We start from the raw sequence: 22,999 nt of genomic DNA, 5'->3' as shown, positions 1-22,999 counted from the left end.
TAGGTAATTATTTTTACGTTATCACATTTTGATTTAAATTTTTGACATGGATATAGATTTAAATATTTCACTCCCTCATTTTGAGTGAGTAAAATGCTCTCTCTCTCTCTCTCTCTCCCTCTCCCCCTCTCTCGTACATAAAATTAGGATAGGTAATGGACTCTCCAAATTACTAATCACTGTCTTTTTCCCTAAAACCCCATTCCCACTCGCTTGTCGTCAGTTTCACACGACTTTTTTTCCGAACGACACAAAATGTCCTGTAGGCAATCTAAATTTAAATGGGAATTTTCCCACTACCTTACGACACGATTTGTTTCCGAACGGACGACAAGTAGGGTCTAACTCACCACTAACATCAGTGTCGACTCCTCTCTGTCCCCCAGGTGTGATCGTGTTCGGATCAGACCAGGAGGTAGCAGGTGTCATGCGTGCCGTCAGACGACTCAATGCCACTGGTAGTTTCTCCTGGGTAGGATCTGATGGGTGGAGTGCCCGGGGTCTGGTGTCAGATGGATCAGAGGCGGAGGTAGAGGGCACACTGTCACTTCAACCCCAAGCGAATCCGGTCAAAGGATTTGATGACTACTTCCTCAACCTGACTGTCGAGAACAATCGCCGGAATCCTTGGTTTGTAGGTAAGTTTTTTTTTTTTTTTTTGAAGATTTTATTTCAATAAAAATCGGAAGTAAAAAAGAATCGTAGGTAAGTATACCTAAGGCCAGCCAGTCACAATCAGGTAGACCTGACAGGTACACCGGATCAGGTCTACTTGATGTGGTCATCAGGTAGAACTAACAGACGGACATTCTCAGCCATACCTGTCAGGTCTACCTGATAATGAATGGCTGGCCTAATGGTTTCATTTTACTAGACTAGGAAAGGTCACTCAGACCGTGTGGCGGAAAAAGCCTCCAACTTCTAGGTCTGTCAGACGGTCTGAAGACTAAAGTCGGAAGCTTTTTCTGACTGAAGTCGGAAAAGTTCTCTAGCTCCTCATTTTTCCTATTTTTTCATTTAAAAACCTCACCTAAATAAGAACATAAGTTCTATTGTCTCTACTCGTCTACTCGAACATTATCTCTCTTTTCATAAAAGTGTTTTAAAAAGGTACTTAAAGTTACCTTCCGTCTCTTCTCTAGTTTAAAACCAACAACAAACTTACCCATACAATATCCATTTCCTCAATCTCCAGAGGAGAAAAAAGGACAAAATATCCTGTGCATATTTTATAGCTTGAAAAGTTGTAAACTGAGAGAAGAAACCAAAGTAACGAGACGTAGGGGAAAAAATAACGGGACCTAGAACACCTCCGTGTGATGCTCAATTTTGTTTCGTCATAGGTAAGTCCGTCCGGAGCAGCAATAAGCCAATTTAACGTCCAACATTTGAAGCAATAACCCTCCATTTATTGGTCCAATGTGGAGCTATCTATGAGCAGTATAAATTACGGATATGTACGTCTGTAAAGTTACCTATGTACATAATAATTCATGTCTGAGTAAATGTATACCACCAGTAGAGAGCTTTCCAGTTTTTATTGCTTTGTGAAAGCTCCGTTTCACATCCTTCACAAACCCATTCTCTCTCGAAGGAAATTAGGTTTTCCTGACAAATTACCTGCAGACACTTTGGCGTTATTACCGCCGCTTATCGCTTGGTTAGCCCTGTCTTGGCTTCGTGAAACTGTTGGCATGAGGGCAGCAAAATAAGTTAATAAGAAAGAGATTTCTTTTATTCCTCCTATGGCATAATCTAAATTTTCTTCCATCATTCCCATTTTACGAGGCATTTCACTTTTATTTTTATAGAAATTAGTGGTGTGAAAGGGTTAAGGATAACGATGTGTGTGAGATGAATAAATCCAGTGGAGTGTATCAAATGCACGAGCGAAATCAAAGTACCCGGGAAAACGTTTCGTCAGCTTTCCAGTTTAAATAGGTTATTTAGACATGAAATAGAAACAAATTTTATTCATCAGCTTGCTTATTATTAACAACTGTCCTGTCCGGTTCCATTCTCTTGATACAGTCATCTAAGTCAGTGTTCTGAAAAATGTGTTCCTCTAAGGCGCAATGCATAAGGGCACATAAACCCGTACATAAGGGTATTAAGGGCAACACAGAGCAGTGCACCTTGGTGAAACCAAGTCTCATGAAGCTCACTATGAATTTCGTTTCACTAGTATGAATTGCGCCTAAAAGCCCGATTTCTACCATCTCTTATTTCCATTACATGGCGTCTTTTCTTATACTCCGAGTAAGTTCTGATTATGGCTCGATTACCACTATCGGCAATCCGTTCAGGTCCCGCTCCAGTCACTCTACCAAGTGTACCTACCTACGTTCAATAGACAGTCAAATATTTCACTGGTGTTTATAATTATGTAGATGGGAGGGAATACACTGTGACTTGATTGGCAGATACTCGTACACTCCAATTTAATCACCAGATAAATGTGATTGCGGATCAAACCAAATGAAAATATGTCACACCTCCTGATCTGCCCAAACTTATCCACCATATGTAGTCAATAACATCTATAGGCTGCTGTAGGTACATGTGGCCAGATATTGGGAAAACAAAATCTAAGTTAATAGTTTTGGACATGGAAAGTAAAAGTACTCAGGTAAAGTGAGTACATGTCACTCAAGAACTGAAGAAGATAAAAAGGTTGATACATTAGAGAAAAGTTCGCATGAGTTCTTTTCCTATAAAATGACGGGCATGATTATCATTATAGGATATTTAGCTATTTAGACGACCCGTAGATATAGCATACGGCTTATTATACGAGTACCTATACAAGAAGAAGAGAGGGGTTATGTACCTAGCTGCCTGTAAAGTTAGGAAAAAACATCAAAAGTATGGATTAAAAAATAAACATGAACAGATTCAAAAAGAGAGAAATTGCTATTTGAACTGCACATTTTCATGTTGTAACTAATTATGTAAAATATACAAAATTGTTTTGATACTGTAAATTATTTTACAAAGTTTGCAAATGATTTTCTTCTTTCTTCTCCAAATTCTTCAGCTTTCCCCACTAATACAGGGTTTTGTTTCTAGAAATTTCCTAAGACCTGCTGAAAGGGGCCATAAAGGTGAGTCCACACATAGTCGACCGGCCATCGCTCGATGTCGACTGAACCGTCCACACTGACAACATAGATTCATCTCGTTGATCGACGGCTGGTCGACTATGTTTGGACACACCTTTAGACCCGAGTACGGCTCTCAGCTATAATTACCCATTGTTTATGTACCTGTAGCATTTCTGTACTTCCCATTTCAGCTCTATTAAAGATAAATATTTTGCAAGGTAGTTTTTTTATGATTTTTTAAAAAATGTAGAATACAAAAACAAAAAGTACCTCATCTCCCCCCAGGGCGTTTCGTATTTTCTACCTGAACAAATTTTCAGCCTTCGGGGCCACAAGGTATTCTCTGTTGCTCTTTACATTTTCAATTCAGGTTGGGGTTTCTCTTTGCTCTTTTGAAGTTTCATTTTCAAGGGGATAAACGTTTGCTTTCTCCTCGTATACCTGGAGTACAAATGCTCGTATGAGTAGATATATCTACAACTCTACATAATTATGATTTGTAATTTTGTATAATGCATGTTGTTGGTATAGTACAAGATTAAAATTAATATTTGCAATTCTCGTTATGAACCTCTTTTTTCACTTTTGAGGACACTAAAAAATGATTTTTAGCCCTTGGTCTGAAAATCATTCTTTAGAACAATGTAAAGGTGTGTCCACATATAGTCGACTGGCCATCGATCGATGTCGACTGAACCGTCCACTCTGTCTCGACAACATAGATTCACTTCGTCGATCGACTATGTTTGCATGGATACATCTTAATAGACATGTCCCAGATCTTCCCATCTATTTCTTACCGGGGCCATGGTGCGATTACACCAATTCTCGGACCGTCAGTTCCTTACGAGACGCGACTTCACCCACCTTCTTCTCTTCCACAGAGTTCTGGGAGGACCACCCTATGCTATCTGGTTACATTTGTGCTGGTTCTCAAGCCTAGTGATCTGGTGTGTGCTATTCAGAGGTAAGTTTAGGTTCCCCGATTTCTCTCACTCTGGTCTAAAAAATATGTAGCATTTTATGTTCAAGGTCAAAAATCTGGTGTGAGCATCACAATACTTTCTATTACCTTAGGGAAAGAAAAAAAATATTGACTCAATTAGCAACGTTGACCTTGGTTAATATCTGGACGGATGACAGTCCGATTTTTACCAAATTGTTAGAGTCGCGTCCTTGGACCATACCGCGAAATCATATACAAAAATTCATCGCTCTCCGACAAACCGTTCTTGAGATATTTTGTATGGCTACACGTAGTTACATTCATAAAATTCGTACGGTCTTACGTACATACTACGTATACAGATTAAAACGGATATTTCCACCCATTTCCCGATTTTGAATAGTTTCGCTATACCTACTAATTGTGATAAAAAGTAGAAAGTAGCTTTTCCGAGTCTGAACTTTATCAAACTTTCTCCACAAAGCCAGGGGGGTTTTTCTCAACACACGCTCTTCCACCACACTCCTTTCTTTTACAGGACACTCTCCATCGGGACACTCCACCTAACGAGGCCATTAACAACCCCTCCCCCTATGTTAACGATCCCCTACCCTATTAAAGATCCCCCCTTGGAGGACCACTTCCGCTGCAAGTATCCGAACAGCAGTCGCACCCCGTACAACTCGCACTACTCGACCGAATGCACCACGCACGAGAAATTGTCACGTGACACGCTCGCGTTCGAGAAGCAACTACAGTTTGTATCGGACGCGGTGATGGCATTCTCTATCGCGTTGGATCATATGCATGCAGACCTGTGTCAGGGGAAGGTGGGGTTGTGTGACGCGATGAGACCCACTAAGGGTCCCGAACTGCTCAAGTACCTGAGGAAAGTCAGCTTTCAAGGTGAGTGATTGGTACCTGCCTCGGTGGCCTGGTGGTCAAGACGGTCGCCTGGTAAACAGGAGGGCGTGAGTTCGATCCCAGCCGAGGCATGAGATTTTATCCTCATTTGTTGGAGATTTTGACCACATAATAATGGAGCTCTAAGGGTTAGGTGGCCGAGAACGCCTCCGGCGTTAACCTCGCCTAGTGCTTACCTTCCACTTAATACTCATCCTCATTTGTTGGAGATTTTGACCACATAATAATGGAGCTCTAAGGGTTAGGTGGCCGAGAACGCCTCCGGCGTTAACCTCGCCTATTGCTTACCTTTCACTTAATAATCTATTATCATTGGTTGATCAGACTCGTGTGGTCTGTGTCGTATCATGCCTATCCCGTACACCGAGACAAAAAATAGTGATAGAGTGCCAAGTTAGGGTGGAAGAACTCTATTATTGGGTTACTTCTCCTGATTTATAGTGTCGAGCTTCCCCATATAGAGTTCAACATTAGAGTTCCGGAACCAAGTAATTCCATTTGGCATCCGGCACCCTAGTTTTTCTCTTCGTTTACTATTAACCCATTTAGACCTTGATCACAAATCCAATTTATATTAAGATTAACCCATTTAGGATTTCATAACAAATTCAATTCCCCCCCCGTCAGGTCTGTCTGAAGACCATTTCAAATTTGACAAGGACGGCGATGGACCAGCCCGGTATAACATAATTCATTTCAAACAAATCAGGCCTGGAGTGTACCAGTGGGTGCAGGTGGGGGAGTACTTGGAAGGTGAACTGAGGCTCAACATGTCGGGTAAGTAAAAAAGGGGAGGCGCTTATTATTTCAACTGAGATAAACTTTGATGTAGGTAGATACCTACAAAAGTGCATCCTTTGTAGGTTTTTTTGTACGTACGTATGAAAAATCTCTTTGAACTTTTGAAGAGATTTGATAGAGGGAACTGCTAAGGTCTTATCGTCCTGAAAGCGAAGGGAGAAGGAAGACAGAATAGGAGAAAGCCAGCCGTTCCGATAAATAACCTTATCTGTTTCAAAATATAGTCCACCTCGGAAATTGAACCCGAACCCGCGACCTAACGCTTACAAGGTAGACCTTCCAAGCTGACTAGGATGACAAGAAAGTTATTAAAAACAAGGTTTAGGTACCTAATGAGTTTGGGGAAATAAATAAAAATGAAGGTTATTTTTACTTTCTATTTTTCTGAGGAGTGCACTCGTACGAATAGTCAAGGATGGTTGTACGCACTTGGTAGGAACCTTAATGGGTGTTTCTCGCCCTCATAGATCCGCTTCCCCTTACCGATGTTTTTCCTCTTCATTTTCCCAGCTGTACATAATTCTGCTGAGACCAGACAGGAATGTACGTACGTGTATGATGATGACGTACAGATACTCAGGTGGCACAGCCAAAACCACTACTAGCGTTAGTATGATGGCTGCAGCCATGGCAGTGACTGGTACCAACGCCCAGCTTAGTCAGCAACTCAGCAGTGTAGGTGAGTGGAAAAATACGTTCTAGTGTCCTTGCGTTTATTTCAGAGAGGTCAAAAGCCGTGTCCACACATAGTCGTCGATTGACCATCGATCGACGGCGTCGACTATGTTTGGACACACCTAAAGTTTCAACTCGACATTTCTTTAAGGTTTTAAAGTGGCAGGGTTCACCTGGGAGTGCGCCAAACAATAAGGAGCTCTTCAAGCTTTTAAGATCAAGCTCAAACAAATTAATTCCTTACTTGTTTAATGCTAGGGTTTATCAACTCGGGATTAAGATGAAACGAGGATTTACCCATACCTAATACGTACCCAAGTCAACCTCGAATTGAACTCACTCCTGAGACAATCCACGGTGGTAAAATTCGACCCAAGTCCTGTCAATTGGCTTCCATCGGAATAGAAATCTGACAAGAGAGGTAAAAATTAAAAATAAACTTCTGTTACAAACCTGGCTGACATCTTCCCTTCCTCTTATGCTTCCAGTCACTCAGAAATGTTTGGAGCTCGAGATGAACAATACCAAGAACAGCAACTGTTCCAAATCTCCCCTGCTCATCACGAGGTCTACCCAGACACTCCTTCTTATTGAAGATCAACAGGAAGCCACGCCCCCTCAAACAAACCTCTCCTACCTCTCCCCTACCACCCCAGGCAACCCCTCCCACCTGTCCCCTACCACTAACGCTTCCCACCAATCAACGCCTGTCAATTCTACCCTCCCTTCCCCGACTGTTCATTCCAACTCCGCTCTCACTCCTAACAACCTGTCCCTCCCCTCTACCGGTGTTCATTCAAACACCTCCTGTATCCCCACCCCTAACACCCCCTCCTTCGCTTCTCTAGCCACGCCCTCCTTCCCCTCTGCCGCTGCGAATGGCGGCACTAGGTTATCCAATGAGAATCACTCGTCCTTGTAACATTTGCCTGCGAGCAAGCATTGCCCCGCCCTCTTTCTTCACGACGGGAGACGAACTTTGTAGAGAGCCAATCAGAGGAAGCCTTGCACAGATGACGCCGCAGGCGATTTTTTTCATGGAGTTCATGGGAGTTTTCCCCAATGTTTGACAAGAAAAATATTCCTAGGAATTTGTATCCTAGAAACACCTGAAAAGGACATTTGGACTTTTAGATACTTTTTCCCTTTGTCCAAAACAGTCCAACGTAATAATGTTAAAATTGGCATGTTGAACAACACAGGTCCCCATGTGTTTTCAACACTCATAAACCCCCCCCCCCCTGTTTATTTGGGGCATGTGTTGTTGTGGCTATATTTGTGGTCTTCCGATCTTACCTTTTATTTGGCTTCCGCGCAATGCTTGTTTGTAGAAATATTGGACATTTCGTGTAGGTACATACGTACGTATTCCGACCAGGAACTTCATTTTGGTTCATCCTGTATGATTTTAATTTATTTTTATTCGTCTATTTTATTATTTTAATAACTACTTTATTTTCAATCAATCGAAATGTGTTTAGATTGATTACTTTTATTATATACTTACTACCGATTGATTGTGTTTATTTTTATGCTCGTAATTGTTTCAATGTGATACTAAGTTATGTTAGGGTCTTAGGTATATTACATAATATAATTTACCAAAATTATAATTAAACTTTTTGGTACTAATTCGTAGTTATTCGTAGGTAGTAGGTACCACTATTTCCTTCGCATTTGCCATTTTCCTTCGCATTTCAACTCGGTGCCATGGTTCACCTAAGTATGGAAAAGTATCACACAAGAGATTAAGAGGACCCAATAATACCTAATGGAAAAGTAGAGTTTCGAATTTTATGAAAGCAGACCAAAATATGGAATTGTAGGTAAATACTTTTCCATACTTTGGTTCAAGCACCGTAGCAAATATTGGGACACCCATTATTATCCGAACACAACATATTAAAAGATTAAAATTTACGATCCAGAGGGGGGGGGACCTTTCCAATACATTGCGTTACGGCCATCTTGAATATACAGTGTGTATCAGGGAGTTTTTTTATCCTCTTTAAAAAAATGGCCTCATAACCATATCATTTACATTTGAATGGACGGGGTTCTAAATTAGGTATTAATAACTCGTCGATTTTTCTCTATTCCGTTTAATCTTTTTTTTTATACCTTCTTTGTTAGTTTCAACATAACTCGTTTGTCTGATATCAATTTGATCACATTTGCCATATAAATTTAACACCCGAAGCTTATTCATCCGTTCATCACTTGTTAACTTTTGGTTCAAGGCCCGTAGGCTTTCCTGATTTCCATTTTATTTTTATTATTTTTCTTTTTTACAAGAGATTGTAATACCTGATGAAGTGATGAATATCCTGTATAAATATAATATATTGAGTCAGCTCTATACTTTGGTAATAGAGGGCTCAGATTGTATGTGATCTAGGTAACGTTCTGTAGTGTAATTTTGGTAGCTGTATTGCTGTAAAGTCAATTTCTCTAGATACCTAGGTCCTAGGTTAAGTCTTATACCATCATTAATAGGTACTTGGCCACTTGGGGATCTAATCTTGTACCTACCTAAGTAGGCCAAGGTACCTGGGAATCTGGTGTATGTACCTAAATTTTGGATTTTAAAAAATATACTTAAAAAATATAATGTAGGTATACTTACGTATAGGTACTTTAAGTTTGTACATACGTTTGTAGATAGGTATATTATGTAAATTACCGTATGTATAGAGAGATCATTATGTACATACCCTTCGTCTTAGTTTGAGTAGGTACCACTTATTCGTTATTCAAAAATATTTATACCTACTTACAAGTAATTTTATTTGTAGGTAACATTTTATATTTATGTAGATTATTGACTTAACATAAGAAAGAAATATATAGGTACCTACCTAAAACGTAAGTAGGTACCTAAAATTCTTCATTTTGAACATTTCAAACACTTTCTTTCCAAAGATTGTTCTTTTACTTATTATGCGACGTTGCCAATACTGAAACAGAAACAGACGTTGCCAATTTGATTTGATGATCATCATGCGGACATCAACATGCGTGTTCAGCTGGCAACACCTACTTCCTTTTGCTTCTGGTCCATATATATATATATTTTTTTTTTTTTAAATTTCGCGAGAAAACCTCGTAATAACAGACTCATATAAGGTTTCGCTCATTTTTTCCAGAGCTTGTTCCAATGTTGCCAAGAAAATCTTATTCTTCTGAGCCCAATAACATTTTCTTCGGTTCAACAAGCATTCTAATTCTAACCTAATACTGCGTTATACAGAAGGGCTTATGGCAACGTACATACCTACTACACTAGCGCTAGCTCTCATCCAAAATCATAATGCGGCTGATAACAGAACTTACTATTTCCTCTGCTGTGTGGAGCGTATATCAAACATTGCCATGCCAGCCTAGTTAGCTTAGTTGGTAGTGCGTCTGCCTTGTAAAAGAGAGAGAGAGAGAGAGAGAGAGAGAGAGAGAGAGAGAGAGAGAGGGAGAGAGAGAGGGAGAGGGAGAGGGAGAGGGAGATATAAAGATAAATAAAGCCACCTATCCTTAGGAACATTGTTTGTTCCCGGATAGATGGGCAGTGTGTGCCGTTCTTGTATGAACGTGAAAATAAAGGCCATAATAAAATAAATTATGATGATAATCTCTTGTGTTCTCCAGGTTCGGTGCTGGATTCTGTTTTACCGTGGTCTACGCCGCTCTGCTCACCAAAACCAATCGGATATCCAGGATATTCAACGCGGGTAAACGTACCGCTAAACGGCCCAACTTTATCACACCCAAGTCTCAGCTCATGATCTGCGGTGGCCTAGTCAGTGTTCAGGTAAATGACGAAAAACCACTCTATTTCGTATAAAATCGGCCGGGCGGAGCACTTCTTGTTAGGGTGCCTGTTCGGTCCGAACGTTGGCGAGCATCCTGGCTATGATGATTTTGTTGGTGGGAATCCGGAACAACTCTGTGGAGGTCTTTCCAAACCAGGCTCTGAGGTTTGCGAGCCATGAGATTCTTCGGAAGTCGTTCGCCTTGGATTTTGCCATGTAGGATGCACTGGGCGGCGCACAGTGAGAAAAAAAGGCCAACAATTTAAGAGAAATCCGTACCTTAATAGCGGATCGTGATATCGCCCTGGTAATTGCTGCTAATCAACTCAGGAACTAGCTTATATTACAACATTCCTCACTTATATTACAATAAAAACATTTTATTTATTTATTTAGCTTAACTCCATAGACTCCATACACAAAAAACCCACTCTAAAACGGAGTAAGGCCAAACAGTCCTAAGAGATGGGTTGAGCTTTAAATACGGATCCATGAATCAGGAAGGGAAAATACATTAGAAATATACAGGATGTTCCACAAGTCCTAGCAATGGCCTCGTAGGAAAGGGCCTCAAAATTCAGGTTCAACGTTCAACTCATGGAAGTTTTTCTTCTCCCCTCTTCAGGTCCTGATCAACGGGGTGTGGATGTTGGTAAGTCCACCCCGCGCCATCCACCACTATCCGTCCCGGGAGGACAACATCCTCGTGTGTTCCTCCTTCATCAACGCCTCCTACATGATAGCCTTCGGCTACCCCATCTTCCTCATTGTAGTGTGCACGGTGTATGCCATCCTAACCAGGAACATACCAGAAGCCTTCAACGAATCCAAACATATTGGTGAGATTTTCGGGATGGTCTTTAGAGCCCGTCACTCACGATGAGTTTTATGGTCTTATCGCATGCAATGATCAATCAATCCATGGATTAGTAGAACATACCGGATAGAAATTCCCCACTCTCGAATGGACTGATAGATCATCGCATGCGATAAAAACTCGTGAGTGGCGGGCTAAAGTGTGTTCACACATAGTCGACCGGACGTTGATCGATGTTGACTGTACCTCCCACACTGCCTCGATAACATGGATTCACATCGTCGATCGACGGCTAGCCGACTATGTTTGGATACCTTAAGGAATAACCTTTAAAGAGAATTTTATTTTTTAAATAGTCTAGGTGGGGAACTCAAACAGGGAGTAGACCAGCTTAGTCTGGCTGGGAGACTATAAAAAGGAAGGACCCCAAATTTGGGCCCTGTTGGGGCTTCAACAGCCCAGAAGGGTCCTTTTCTGCCACAGCTCACGGATCCACCAGATAGCTAACCTCCCTGTTTCATTCCAGGTTTCACTATGTACACCACCTGTGTCATCTGGTTAGCATTTGTACCCCTGTACTTCGGCACTGGTAATCACATGCCTCTCAGGATAACCACCATGTCAGTTACCATCAGTCTGTCTGCTAGTGTTACAGTGGCATGTCTGTTCTCACCCAAAGTAAGTAAAGTGCTTGGAGGACCTGGATGCCCCTGGGCTCGTGTTTCCTTAGTCCACAATGGAGACCATCCCTTCTTAGCAGGCGTCCTCAAGGGAGAACGGACCATCGACCCTCGCCTAGTACCGACCCAAGAGAAAATCAGCAAACCATGCGGGTTCGTATCCTACCAACTGCGCCATGTCAAGTAATATGAAGTCAACTTACTTTTGCAAGAGTAGAATTTAGACTGATTTTCCTAATGCAAGCGCATCCTCATATATCTGCCCACAAAACATTCAAGAATCAAGCACTATCACAAATGTCTTACACTAAAGAACTAAAGTCTTATTATCGTCCCGAAAAAGATGAAAAACTGGCGAATGAATAAATATAGTAGGTAGAATCATGATTGCTGAAGCTAATTATATTATCTAGAAAGCATGTGTTCTGAGGGTAGTAGAGGTCAGGATAGGATCTGATGGGTGGAGTGCCCGGGGTCTGGTGTCAGATGGATCAGAGGCGGAGGTAGAGGGCACACTGTCACTTCAACCCCAAGCTAATCCGGTCAAAGGATTTGATGACTACTTCCTCAACCTGACTGTCGAGAACAATCGCCGGAATCCTTGGTTCGTAGGTAAGTACCCAAGGCCAGCCACTATCAGGTAGACTTGGCGACAGGTACACCTGATGTGCTCATCAAGTAGACCTGACAGACGGACATTCTCAGCCATGCCAGTCAGGTCTACCTGATAGTGAATGGCTCTGAATAGACTAGGGAAGGACACTCACGATCAAACTGTCTGACAGACCGTCAAAACGTGTGTGGTGAAAAAAGAATTCTATCTTCCAGTCTTTCAGACGAGATGGTCTGAACGCTGAAGTCGGAAGCTTTTCCAGTTTTCCTGACTGAAGTCAGAAAAATTATCTAGTTCCTCATTTTTCTACTCTTTAATTTAAAAACCTTAAATAAATAAGAGCATAAGTTTCATTGTCTTTTTCCTCGAACATTATCTCTCTTGTTATTAAAAGAGTTTTAAAAAGGTACTTAAAGTTACCTTCCCGTCTCTTCTCTAGTTTAAAACCAACAACAAACTTACCTATACCATATCTATTTCCTCAATCTCCAGAGGAGAAAAAAGGGACAAAACATCTTGTGCATATTTTATAGCTTGAAAAGTTGTAAACTCAAAGAGGGGAAACCAAAAGTAACGAGACGTAGGGGAAAAAATAACGGGACCTAGAACACCTCCGTGTGATGCTCAATTTTGTTTCGTCATAGGTAAGTCCGTCCGGAGCAGCAATAAGCCAATTTAACGTCCAACATTTGAAGCAATAACCCTCCATTTATTGGTCCAATGTGGAGCTATCTATGAGCAGTATAAATTACGGATATGTACGTCTGTAAAGTTACCTATGTACATAATAATTCATGTCTGAGTAAATGTATACCACCAGTAGAGAGCTTTCCAGTTTTTATTGCTTTGTGAAAGCTCCGTTTCACATCCTTCACAAACCCATTCTCTCTCGAAGGAAATTAGGTTTTCCTGACAAATTACCTGCAGACACTTTGGCGTTATTACCGCCGCTTATCGCTTGGTTAGCCCTGTCTTGGCTTCGTGAAACTGTTGGCATGAGGGCAGCAAAATAAGTTAATAAGAAAGAGATTTCTTTTATTCCTCCTATGGCATAATCTAAATTTTCTTCCATCATTCCCATTTTACGAGGCATTTCACTTTTATTTTTATAGAAATTAGTGGTGTGAAAGGGTTAAGGATAACGATGTGTGTGAGATGAATAAATCCAGTGGAGTGTATCAAATGCACGAGCGAAATCAAAGTACCCGGGAAAACGTTTCGTCAGCTTTCCAGTTTAAATAGGTTATTTAGACATGAAATAGAAACAAATTTTGTTTCATCAATAGCAACATGAGTTTGTTTTTTTTTTTTTTTTTTTTTTTTTTTTTTTTTTTTTTTTTTTTTTTCCAAAGCGGAATCTCATTGGTTCAGCCATCTGACTGTATTTTCACATAATCAAATACAACTATGGTCTCGGTTGTGTAGACTTCTCAGATTTGAACACTTAAGGAGCAGATCATTTATTGGGATTTAAATGTCCCCCTTTGTTTTCCACTTGTCTTCTTGGCACACAGCCTCCTCTGCTATTGGGTTAATGCCACCCCTACACCTCAGACAAATCTCCTGCACTGATCTCTCTCACTAATGTGCTGCAATTTAACACTTACTCCCCCCCCCTCCAACCTTCATCTCTTTCCCCTCCCTTTATCCTTTCCCCTCCCTTCATCCTTTCCCCTCCCTTCATCCTTTCCCCTCCCTTCATCCCTTCACTCTTCCCCCTCGACCGCCCACCTCCCCCCCCCCCCCCCCACACACACACACACACACACACACACACACACACACACACACACACACACACACGGGCGCCATTTTCTTATCTTCGGCGGTTTCCATGAATTTTCTAAGCGCTAATTTGTTTTCAAATATACCTGCCTCGTGCCGTCGGCATCTGGCAACGCCGCCAGTGCGGGGGGTATCTCCATTTATCTCTTTTGTCAATTTCGAGAGCTACCTAACCCCACCACCCCTATCTACCCCACTGGGGTAGTTAATATTTACGAGTGAGGTTGTGTTATTTGGAACGGGATGCTTCGCCACCCTAGGCAACTCCTGTGGGATGTCGTTTTTAATTAGAAATGATCTAGTGGTTATCACATAATTATACTTGTCCCCTTCCTTATAGTCTGTTTCTTTCAGGTTGGAAATTTTTGAGTCCAATGAGTCATCAAAAGACAAAGCAATGTTGTAAAGCTGTGTGCTCACATACACTGTGACGTCGATCGATGAGGTGAAGAGGTGGATCTATGCTGTCGATGCAGTACGGTTTCAGTCGACGTCGACTAAGATTAGATACAGCTTACAACGTACCTACCTGGTATCTAGGATAGAGCGATATTCAATTAAAGTACGAAAGACATAACATGAAAGATTGCTTAAGTTCCTAATAATTGGTGGGGGGAAAGTTTGAAGTCCACAGTAGTTGCTTAAGCCTAAAAAGGTGCAATGACTCTATATGTGGGTCCATTTTTTACCCATCTTTCGTGAATCTTGCGTTTGTGCAGGAACAGAAACTCAAAGTGAGTTCAAGATGACACTATTTATAGACGGGAAGGTCGGAAATCTCGACTCGGGATTGAAGCATTTGGCTCAAAAATGTTCTCAGTTTGAGGTTTTTGGCACGAAAATGTTCAAGCTAAGAGGAACAGACTATTCTCTCAACCTCATTTATCGAACCCTTGGGGATTTTATATCTCGGATAGTCACCTCACACAATGTTAAGTTTAACCCTTAACCTAACTGTCTGTTCAACTGAGGAGGACAAAATTAATGAACTATGTGGTTTTATGTTTCAAGTCCCAACTGTACGATTTTTGACTGAGATTTACCTATAGATGGTAGACTGATTGGTCCACCATTCACCAACTAAGCCTGATAGACAGCAAAAAATCTCTCTGATCTAAGTCTGTCAGACTGCCAGAACGTTTGTGGTGGGAAAAGCTTTCGGATTCAGTCTTCAGACTGTCTGAGATACCTGGAAGTCGGAAGCTTTCTCCGCCACACACGTTCCGGTGTCAGTCAGATAGTCTGAGCTTGAGTGGCTGGCCTTAAAATTCGATTGTGGTCTGCATCTGTTGAATACAAATCGCCTTCATACAATGCATGGTTGTATACCTAATATTGATATAGATATCTTTTGAAGGGTTAAATGCCCCTTATAATGGTCATAAGGGTCATAGATATATTTATGTATGTTATGTATTTTGTACTTCTCCCACTCCATAGTAATACCTACCTGTATATTAATGATTTCCCATCATGAAATCCTGAGTTCTGACTGAGGTTACTTTTTTTTCGCCCGGAATGGATTTTATCCTAAACAGATAAGTTTCGTTCTCGGAACGGCTGGCTTTCTCCTATCCTGTATTCCTCCTCTCTTCGCTTTCGGGACGATAAGACCTTAGAAGTTACAGTTCCCTCTATCAAACCTCTTCAAAAAAGTAAAGAGAAGCTATGCAGGTATGATAGTGATTACCTGCTTAGCTACCTCTTTCTTTAAATTGAATAAAATAAGGTAATATTATTTCTTCATTAACTTGTGGGAATTCATTAGCACATGAATGGGATTAATTATTTTTAAGCTTTATAGCAGGGCCCAAAGTCTGACATCATCAGAACCGAAGATATCAGACCGAAGCCTAGATCACAAGGCTAAGATAGGACGATCCGAGGCCACAACTCATGCCATCGAACCACAGAAGAAATAGCGATAACAGCGATGTAATGAAGTAGGTAGGTGATTAGGTATTGGTACTTTTGGTACCTTGCGTACCATGCTTGTTTCTATAGGCTCAACACAAGCTTTGTTACTGTTTGTATCCCCCAAGTCATCAAATAATATGAAGGGTTAGAAGGAAAATAAGAGTCTAATTTCTTATTTCCTTGACATTCCCTGATTTTTTTTCCCTGGATTTTCCCTTGACCTATCCCGTGGCATTCCATTGCTAGGTATCTCCCACTCCCATATTTATGTATAGTGTATACTCTTTTAATACATATTTCCCGTTATAAAAAGCAACTGTACCTTGATATAAAGTTGTAAAAGACCGTAATGATACAGAAAACAAAGTCCTGACCTTTGCAAAAGTCCTCCTATTCATAACTACTCCTCCCCTTCTCCCTAACCAGCCCTCCCCCCTTGGTGCTGACCCTAGCCTCCCCCCCCAACCAGTCCTCCTGTGTTAATTAATTAGTCTGCTTGTATATGGATTTTATTCATCAGCTTGCTTATTATTAACAACTGTCCTGTCCGGTTCCATTCTCTTGATACAGTCATCTAAGTCAGTGTTCTGAAAAATATGTTCCTCTTAGGCGCAATGCATATAAGGGCACATAAACCCATACATTAAGGGTATTAAGGGCAACACAGAGCAGTGCACCTTGGTGAAACCAAGTCTCATGAAACTCACTATGAATTTCGTTTCACGAGTATGAATTGCGCCTAAAAGCCCGATTTCTACCACCTCTTATTTCCATTACATGGCGTCTTTTGTCTTTTCTTATATTCCGAGTAGTTCTGATTATGGCTCGATTACCACTATCGGCAATCCGTTCAGGTCCCACTCCAGTCACTCTACCAAGTGTACCTACCTACGTTCAACAGACAGTCAAATATTTCACTGGTGTTTATAACTATGTAGATGGGAGGGAATACACTGTGACTTGATTGGCAGATACCAGAGCGTATGTAGTCTTCCGTGTGATATTGGACAAGCCAAGAAATATGTTGAGGGCGAGAGTTGCTGCTGGCATTGTTTCAATTGCTCTCAGTATCAGGTATGTTCCAATCTAGGTGTAAATCTAAATCATGAATTATTTGTGGTGAAGCTGAGAGCTTCTTCCCAAATTTTTGCGGATATCACAGCTTTAATAAGAGCCTCCTGTACTATTTCTGACATCTAAAATTTTTCTTTTCTACTCGTACACTCCAATTTAATCACCAGATAAATGTGATTGCGGATCAAACCAAATGAAAATATGTCACACCTCCTGATCTGCCCAAATTTACCCACCATATGTAGTCAATAACATCTATAGGCTGCTGTAGGTACATGTAGTCAGATATTGGGAAAACAAAATATCTACTTTAATAGTTTTGGACATGGAAAGTACTTAGGTAAAGTAAAGTAAGTACATGTCACTCAAGAACTGAAGAAGATAAAAAGGTTGATACATTAGAGAAAAGTTCGCATGAGTTCTTTTCCTATAAAATGACGGGCATGATTATCATTATAGGGTATTTAGCTATTTAGACGACCCGTAGATATAGCATACGGTTTATTATACGAGTACCTAGTACGTATACAAGAAGAAGAGGGGGGGTATGTACCTAGCTGCCTGTAAAGTTAGGAAAAAACGTCAAAAGTATGGTAATTTTATCAAAAGAAAGGGCTTAAAGAATGCTATCAAACCAGTAGTATTCCAAAATTGTAGTCATAAAAACAACAATCTGGTGTGAACATCACACGACTTTCCTTATCCTATTGAATGATGCTTATTTGAGTGTTCTTTTACCCTAACTTTTACAATATCTCTAACCGTTTTGTCGCTATAGCTGAAAACCGCCAAAAAACGGTCGAAATCTGTCCAAAAGCGGTCAAAATTCCGTCAAGCGCAGCAACCATCTCGACCAAACGTTTTGTGTTGCATCTTTGTCACATTTGTGAACTACATACCAAATTTCAAGTCTTTAGCGTATACCGTTCCCGAGATATTGTTAAATTACACCGAAAACCGCCAAAGAGCGGTAAAATGCCGCCAACCGTTGCACCGGTCTTAACCAAAAGTTTCGTGTCGCATCCTTGTCACATTTGACAGCTACATACCAAATTTCAAGTCTCTAGCTCTTACCGTTCACGAGATATTTTGTTTACAGACAGACAGACATACACACGGACCAATGACTGAAACTTTGGATTTAGGCTTTAGGGACCTCAAAACGTGTTTTGACACTAAGAACTGACCATCGAAAATTTGACCCGATTACATAGCTTTTCTTCCTATAGGAGTATAGGATAAGGAAAGTAAAAATAAACATGAACAGATTCAAAAAGAGAGAAATTGCTATTTGAACTGCACATTTTCATGTTGTAGCTAATTATGTAAAATATAAAATATACAAAATTGTTTTGATACTGTAAATTATTTTACAAAGTTTGTAAATGATTTTCTTCTTTCTTCTCCAACTTCTTCAGCTTTCCCCACTATTACAGGGTTTTGTTTCTATAGAAATTTCCTAAGACCTGCTGAAAGGGGCCATAAAGGTGAGTCCACACATAGTCGACCGGCCATCGCTCGATGTCGACTGAACCGTCCACACTGACAACATAGATTCATCTCGTTGATCGACGGCTGGTCGACTATGTTTGGACACACCTTTAGACCCGAGTACGGCTCTCAGCTATAATTACCCATTGTTTATGTACCTGTAGCATTTCTGTACTTCCCATTTCAGCTCTATTAAAGATAAATATTTTGCAAGGTAGTTTTTTTATGATTTTTTAAAAAATGTAGAATACAAAAACAAAAAGTACCTCATCTCCCCCCAGGGCGTTTCGTATTTTCTACCTGAACAAATTTTCAGCCTTCGGGGCCACAAGGTATTCTCTGTTGCTCTTTACATTTTCAATTCAGGTTGGGGTTTCTCTTTGCTCTTTTGAAGTTTCATTTTCAAGGGGATAAACGTTTGCTTTCTCCTCGTATACCTGGAGTACAAATGCTCGTATGAGTAGATATATCTACAACTCTACATAATTATGATTTGTAATTTTGTATAATGCATGTTGTTGGTATAGTACAAGATTAAAATTAATATTTGCAATTCTCGTTATGAACCTCTTTTTTCACTTTTGAGGACACTAAAAAATGATTTTTAGCCCTTGGTCTGAAAATCATTCTTTAGAACAATGTAAAGGTGTGTCCACATATAGTCGACTGGCCATCGATCGATGTCGACTGAACCGTCCACTCTGTCTCGACAACATAGATTCACTTCGTCGATCGACTATGTTTGCATGGATACATCTTAATAGACATGTCCCAGATCTTCCCATCTATTTCTTACCGGGGCCATGGTGCGATTACACCAATTCTCGGACCGTCAGTTCCTTACGAGACGCGACTTCACCCACCTTCTTCTCTTCCACAGAGTTCTGGGAGGACCACTTCCGCTGCAAGTATCCGAACAGCAGTCGCACCCCGTACAACTCGCACTACTCGACCGAATGCACCACGCACGAGAAACTGTCACGTGACACGCTCGCGTTCGAGAAGCAACTCCAGTTTGTATCGGACGCGGTAATGGCATTCTCTATCGCGTTGGATCATATGCATGCAGACCTGTGTCAGGGGAAGGTGGGATTGTGTGACGCGATGAGACCCACTAAGGGTCCCGAACTGCTCAAGTACCTGAGGAAAGTCAGCTTTCAAGGTGAGTGATTGGTACCTGCCTCGGTGGCCTGGTGGTCAAGACGGTCGCCTGGTAAACAGGAGGGCGTGAGTTCGATCCCAGCCGAGGCATGAGATTTTATCCTCATTTGTTGGAGATTTTGACCACATAATAATGGAGCTCTAAGGGTTAGGTGGCCGAGAACGCCTCCGGCGTTAACCTCGCCTATTGCTTACCTTTCACTTAATAATCTATTATCATTGGTTGATCAGACTCGTGTGGTCTGTGTCGTATCATGCCTATCCCGTACACCGAGACAAAAAATAGTGATAGAGTGCCAAGTTAGGGTGGAAGAACTCTATTATTGGGTTACTTCTCCTGATTTATAGTGTCGAGCTTCCCCATATAGAGTTCAACATTAGAGTTCCGGAACCAAGTAATTCCATTTGGCATCCGGCACCCTAGTTTTTCTCTTCGTTTACTATTAACCCATTTAGACCTTGATCACAAATCCAATTTATATTAAGATTAACCCATTTAGGATTTCATAACAAATTCAATTCCCCCCCCGTCAGGTCTGTCTGAAGACCATTTCAAATTTGACAAGGACGGCGATGGACCAGCCCGGTATAACATAATTCATTTCAAACAAATCAGGCCTGGAGTGTACCAGTGGGTGCAGGTGGGGGAGTACTTGGAAGGTGAACTGAGGCTCAACATGTCGGGTAAGTAAAAAAGGGGAGGCGCTTATTATTTCAACTGAGATAAACTTTGATGTAGGTAGATACCTACAAAAGTGCATCCTTTGTAGGTTTTTTTGTACGTACGTATGAAAAATCTCTTTGAACTTTTGAAGAGATTTGATAGAGGGAACTGCTAAGGTCTTATCGTCCTGAAAGCGAAGGGAGAAGGAAGACAGAATAGGAGAAAGCCAGCCGTTCCGATAAATAACCTTATCTGTTTCAAAATATAGTCCACCTCGGAAATTGAACCCGAACCCGCGACCTAACGCTTACAAGGTAGACCTTCCAAGCTAACTAGGATGACAAGAAAGTTATTAAAAACAAGGTTTACGTAATGAGTTTGGGGATACATACTAACTGTTAGCCAAAGATTTTTACCAATTTGTTTATTTCTGACGTTCACCAAACGACCCTTTCACTCTACAGCCATTCAGTTCAAGCTGTCCCATCCATCTCCGCCCGAGAGCGTATGTAGTCTTCCGTGTGATATTGGACAAGCCAAGAAATATGTTGAGGGCGAGAGTTGCTGCTGGCATTGTTTCAATTGCTCCCAGTATCAGGTATGTTCTAATCTACGTGTAAATCTAAATCATGATTTATTTGTGGTGAAGCTGAGTTTAGCTGAGAGCTTCTTCACAATTTTTGCGGATATCACAGCATTATTAAAAGCCTCCTTTACTATTTCTGACATCTAAAATTTTTCTTTTTACTCTGGTAATGCCGCACTTAATGTCCGTATTTGATGCTCTATCTATTTAACGAGTGTTTTGGCACTAAAAACTGACCATCGAAATTTTGACCCGATTACATTACTTTCCTTCCTATAGGATAAGGAAAGTAAAAAGTAAAGAGAAGCTATGCAGGTATGATAGTGATTACCTGCTTAGCTATCTCTTTCTTTAAATTTAATAAAATAAGGTAATATTATTTCTTCATTAACTTGTGGGAGTTCATTAGCACATGAATGGGATTGATTATTTTTAAGCTTCTTCTAATAAAGTAGGTATAGGTGGTTAGGTATTGGTACTTTTGGTACCTCGCGTACCATGCTTGTTTCTATAGGCTCAACACAAGCTTTGTACTTTTTGTATCCCCCAAGTCATCAAATAATATGAAGGGTTAGAGGGAAAATAAGAGTCTAATTTCTTATTTCCTTGACATTCCCTGATTTTTTTCCCCTGGATTTTCCCTTGACCTATCCCGTGGCATTCCATTGCTATCTCCCACTTTAACTTTAAAATTAGGTACCTCTATAAATCAGAATTTGTTCTTAACTTGTTTAAATTTGTCATGCTTTCATCACTTCCACAATCTGTTTTTGGAAGCCCTTAAAAAAAAAAAAAAAAAAAAAATCTCAAATCGTTTCAGATTCGTCTGCCATCAGATGAGACCCAATGCCTGACCTGTCCTGAAGGTACCAAGCCTGATCTGCTAAGACAGAACTGTCTCGAGATACCTGCAATGTTCATCGAGATCACCAGCACCTGGGCTATTGGTGCTATGGCACTCTCCTCTACTGGTAAGTCGAACTTACCTTCTCAAATTGAAGTTTATTTTTTTATTTATTTTTATTTTATTTTTTATTTTCAGAGGGAACTATAACTGCTAAGGTTTTATCATCCCAAAATCGAAGAGAGAAGGAAGACAGGATAGGAAAAAGCCAGCCGTTACGAGAACGAACATTATCCCATCAAGATAAAATCTGCCCCGGGCGAGAATCGAAAACGCGGCCTAGGGCTTACAAGGTAGACGAGCTACCAACCAAGCTAACCAAGTCAGGTGTATTTGTTCCAGGTCAGGTGTATTTGTTCCAGGTCAGGTGTATTTTTTCCCTCCATTCACAAAAAGCCCACTCAGAGACTTAGGCGTAAGGACAAACAGCCCTAAAGAATGGGTTATGCTTCTACAAATCTAAGGTGTATTTTCCTTTCGAGAAACTTTCCGAAATGGAACCGGTTCCCTCCTGGAAACTGAAATAGCGTTTGTACTAAACTCGATTGTACTAACGTTTGTTTGTACTAAACACCTCAGAAAAATTGTACCTTGACTGACTGAAGAAAGTGAGGTCTGAGTTTTTTAACTCTAAATCGCCAATATTTTGCACTTAATTTCTATGACTGCCAGATATTACTTTTAGTATATGCAATGTGGAACATTTTTTGTACATTTACTTCTTCACAATGTACCGATATGTATTGGGAAAAATCCTACAATGCTGCAGTGAGCATCAAAGTTGTGACATAATAACACAAAGAAATTGCATTTACATTTACATATAATATATTGAACACTTGTACATCCTGTATATCACGTCAAAACCACTTGAGAAAAACTGAGAGAAATGTGTACAATATACTGAAATTCAAGTCCATAGAATAGAGAGAGACAGATAGATAGATAGATAGATAGATAGATAGATAGATAGATAGATAAAGAGAGAGAGAGAGAGAGAGAGAGAGAGAGAGAGAGAGAGAGAGAGAGAGAGAGAGAGAGAGAGAGAGAGGGA

The 22,999-nt window shown here is 40.7% G+C and overlaps 2 protein-coding genes across 2 annotated transcripts in view; both read left to right on the top strand.

Annotated features, from left to right (window-relative positions):
• The window catches only part of LOC103513563 (vomeronasal type-2 receptor 116-like), a 45,057-nt gene extending 33,120 nt beyond the window's left edge, over window positions 1-11,937 (top strand). The window contains exons 4-12 of the mRNA XM_026826723.1: window positions 387-638; window positions 3,989-3,999; window positions 4,686-4,956; window positions 5,602-5,751; window positions 6,311-6,454; window positions 6,939-7,368; window positions 10,075-10,252; window positions 10,879-11,092; window positions 11,597-11,937. Of these exons, the coding sequence (XP_026682524.1) occupies window positions 387-638; window positions 3,989-3,999; window positions 4,686-4,956; window positions 5,602-5,751; window positions 6,311-6,454; window positions 6,939-7,368; window positions 10,075-10,252; window positions 10,879-11,092; window positions 11,597-11,937 (1,991 nt within the window). The remainder of the gene's footprint in view (window positions 1-386; window positions 639-3,988; window positions 4,000-4,685; window positions 4,957-5,601; window positions 5,752-6,310; window positions 6,455-6,938; window positions 7,369-10,074; window positions 10,253-10,878; window positions 11,093-11,596) is intronic.
• A 50-nt stretch (window positions 11,938-11,987) lies between these two features.
• Window positions 11,988-22,999, top strand: part of LOC103513562 (metabotropic glutamate receptor 4-like) — a 16,393-nt gene continuing 5,381 nt past the window's right edge. Inside the window, exons 1-6 of the mRNA XM_008478405.1 lie at window positions 11,988-12,070; window positions 12,181-12,362; window positions 19,511-19,792; window positions 20,326-20,475; window positions 20,920-21,053; window positions 21,862-22,012. Coding sequence (XP_008476627.1) covers window positions 11,988-12,070; window positions 12,181-12,362; window positions 19,511-19,792; window positions 20,326-20,475; window positions 20,920-21,053; window positions 21,862-22,012 — 982 coding nt within the window. The remainder of the gene's footprint in view (window positions 12,071-12,180; window positions 12,363-19,510; window positions 19,793-20,325; window positions 20,476-20,919; window positions 21,054-21,861; window positions 22,013-22,999) is intronic.

This window comes from Diaphorina citri, unplaced genomic scaffold (assembly GCF_000475195.1).
Source record: "Diaphorina citri unplaced genomic scaffold, Diaci psyllid genome assembly version 1.1 scaffold986, whole genome shotgun sequence".
Classification (NCBI taxonomy): domain Eukaryota; kingdom Metazoa; phylum Arthropoda; class Insecta; order Hemiptera; family Psyllidae; genus Diaphorina; species Diaphorina citri.
Note: the sequence above shows the minus strand (reverse complement) of the source record. Positions and strands in the feature narration are given on the sequence as shown.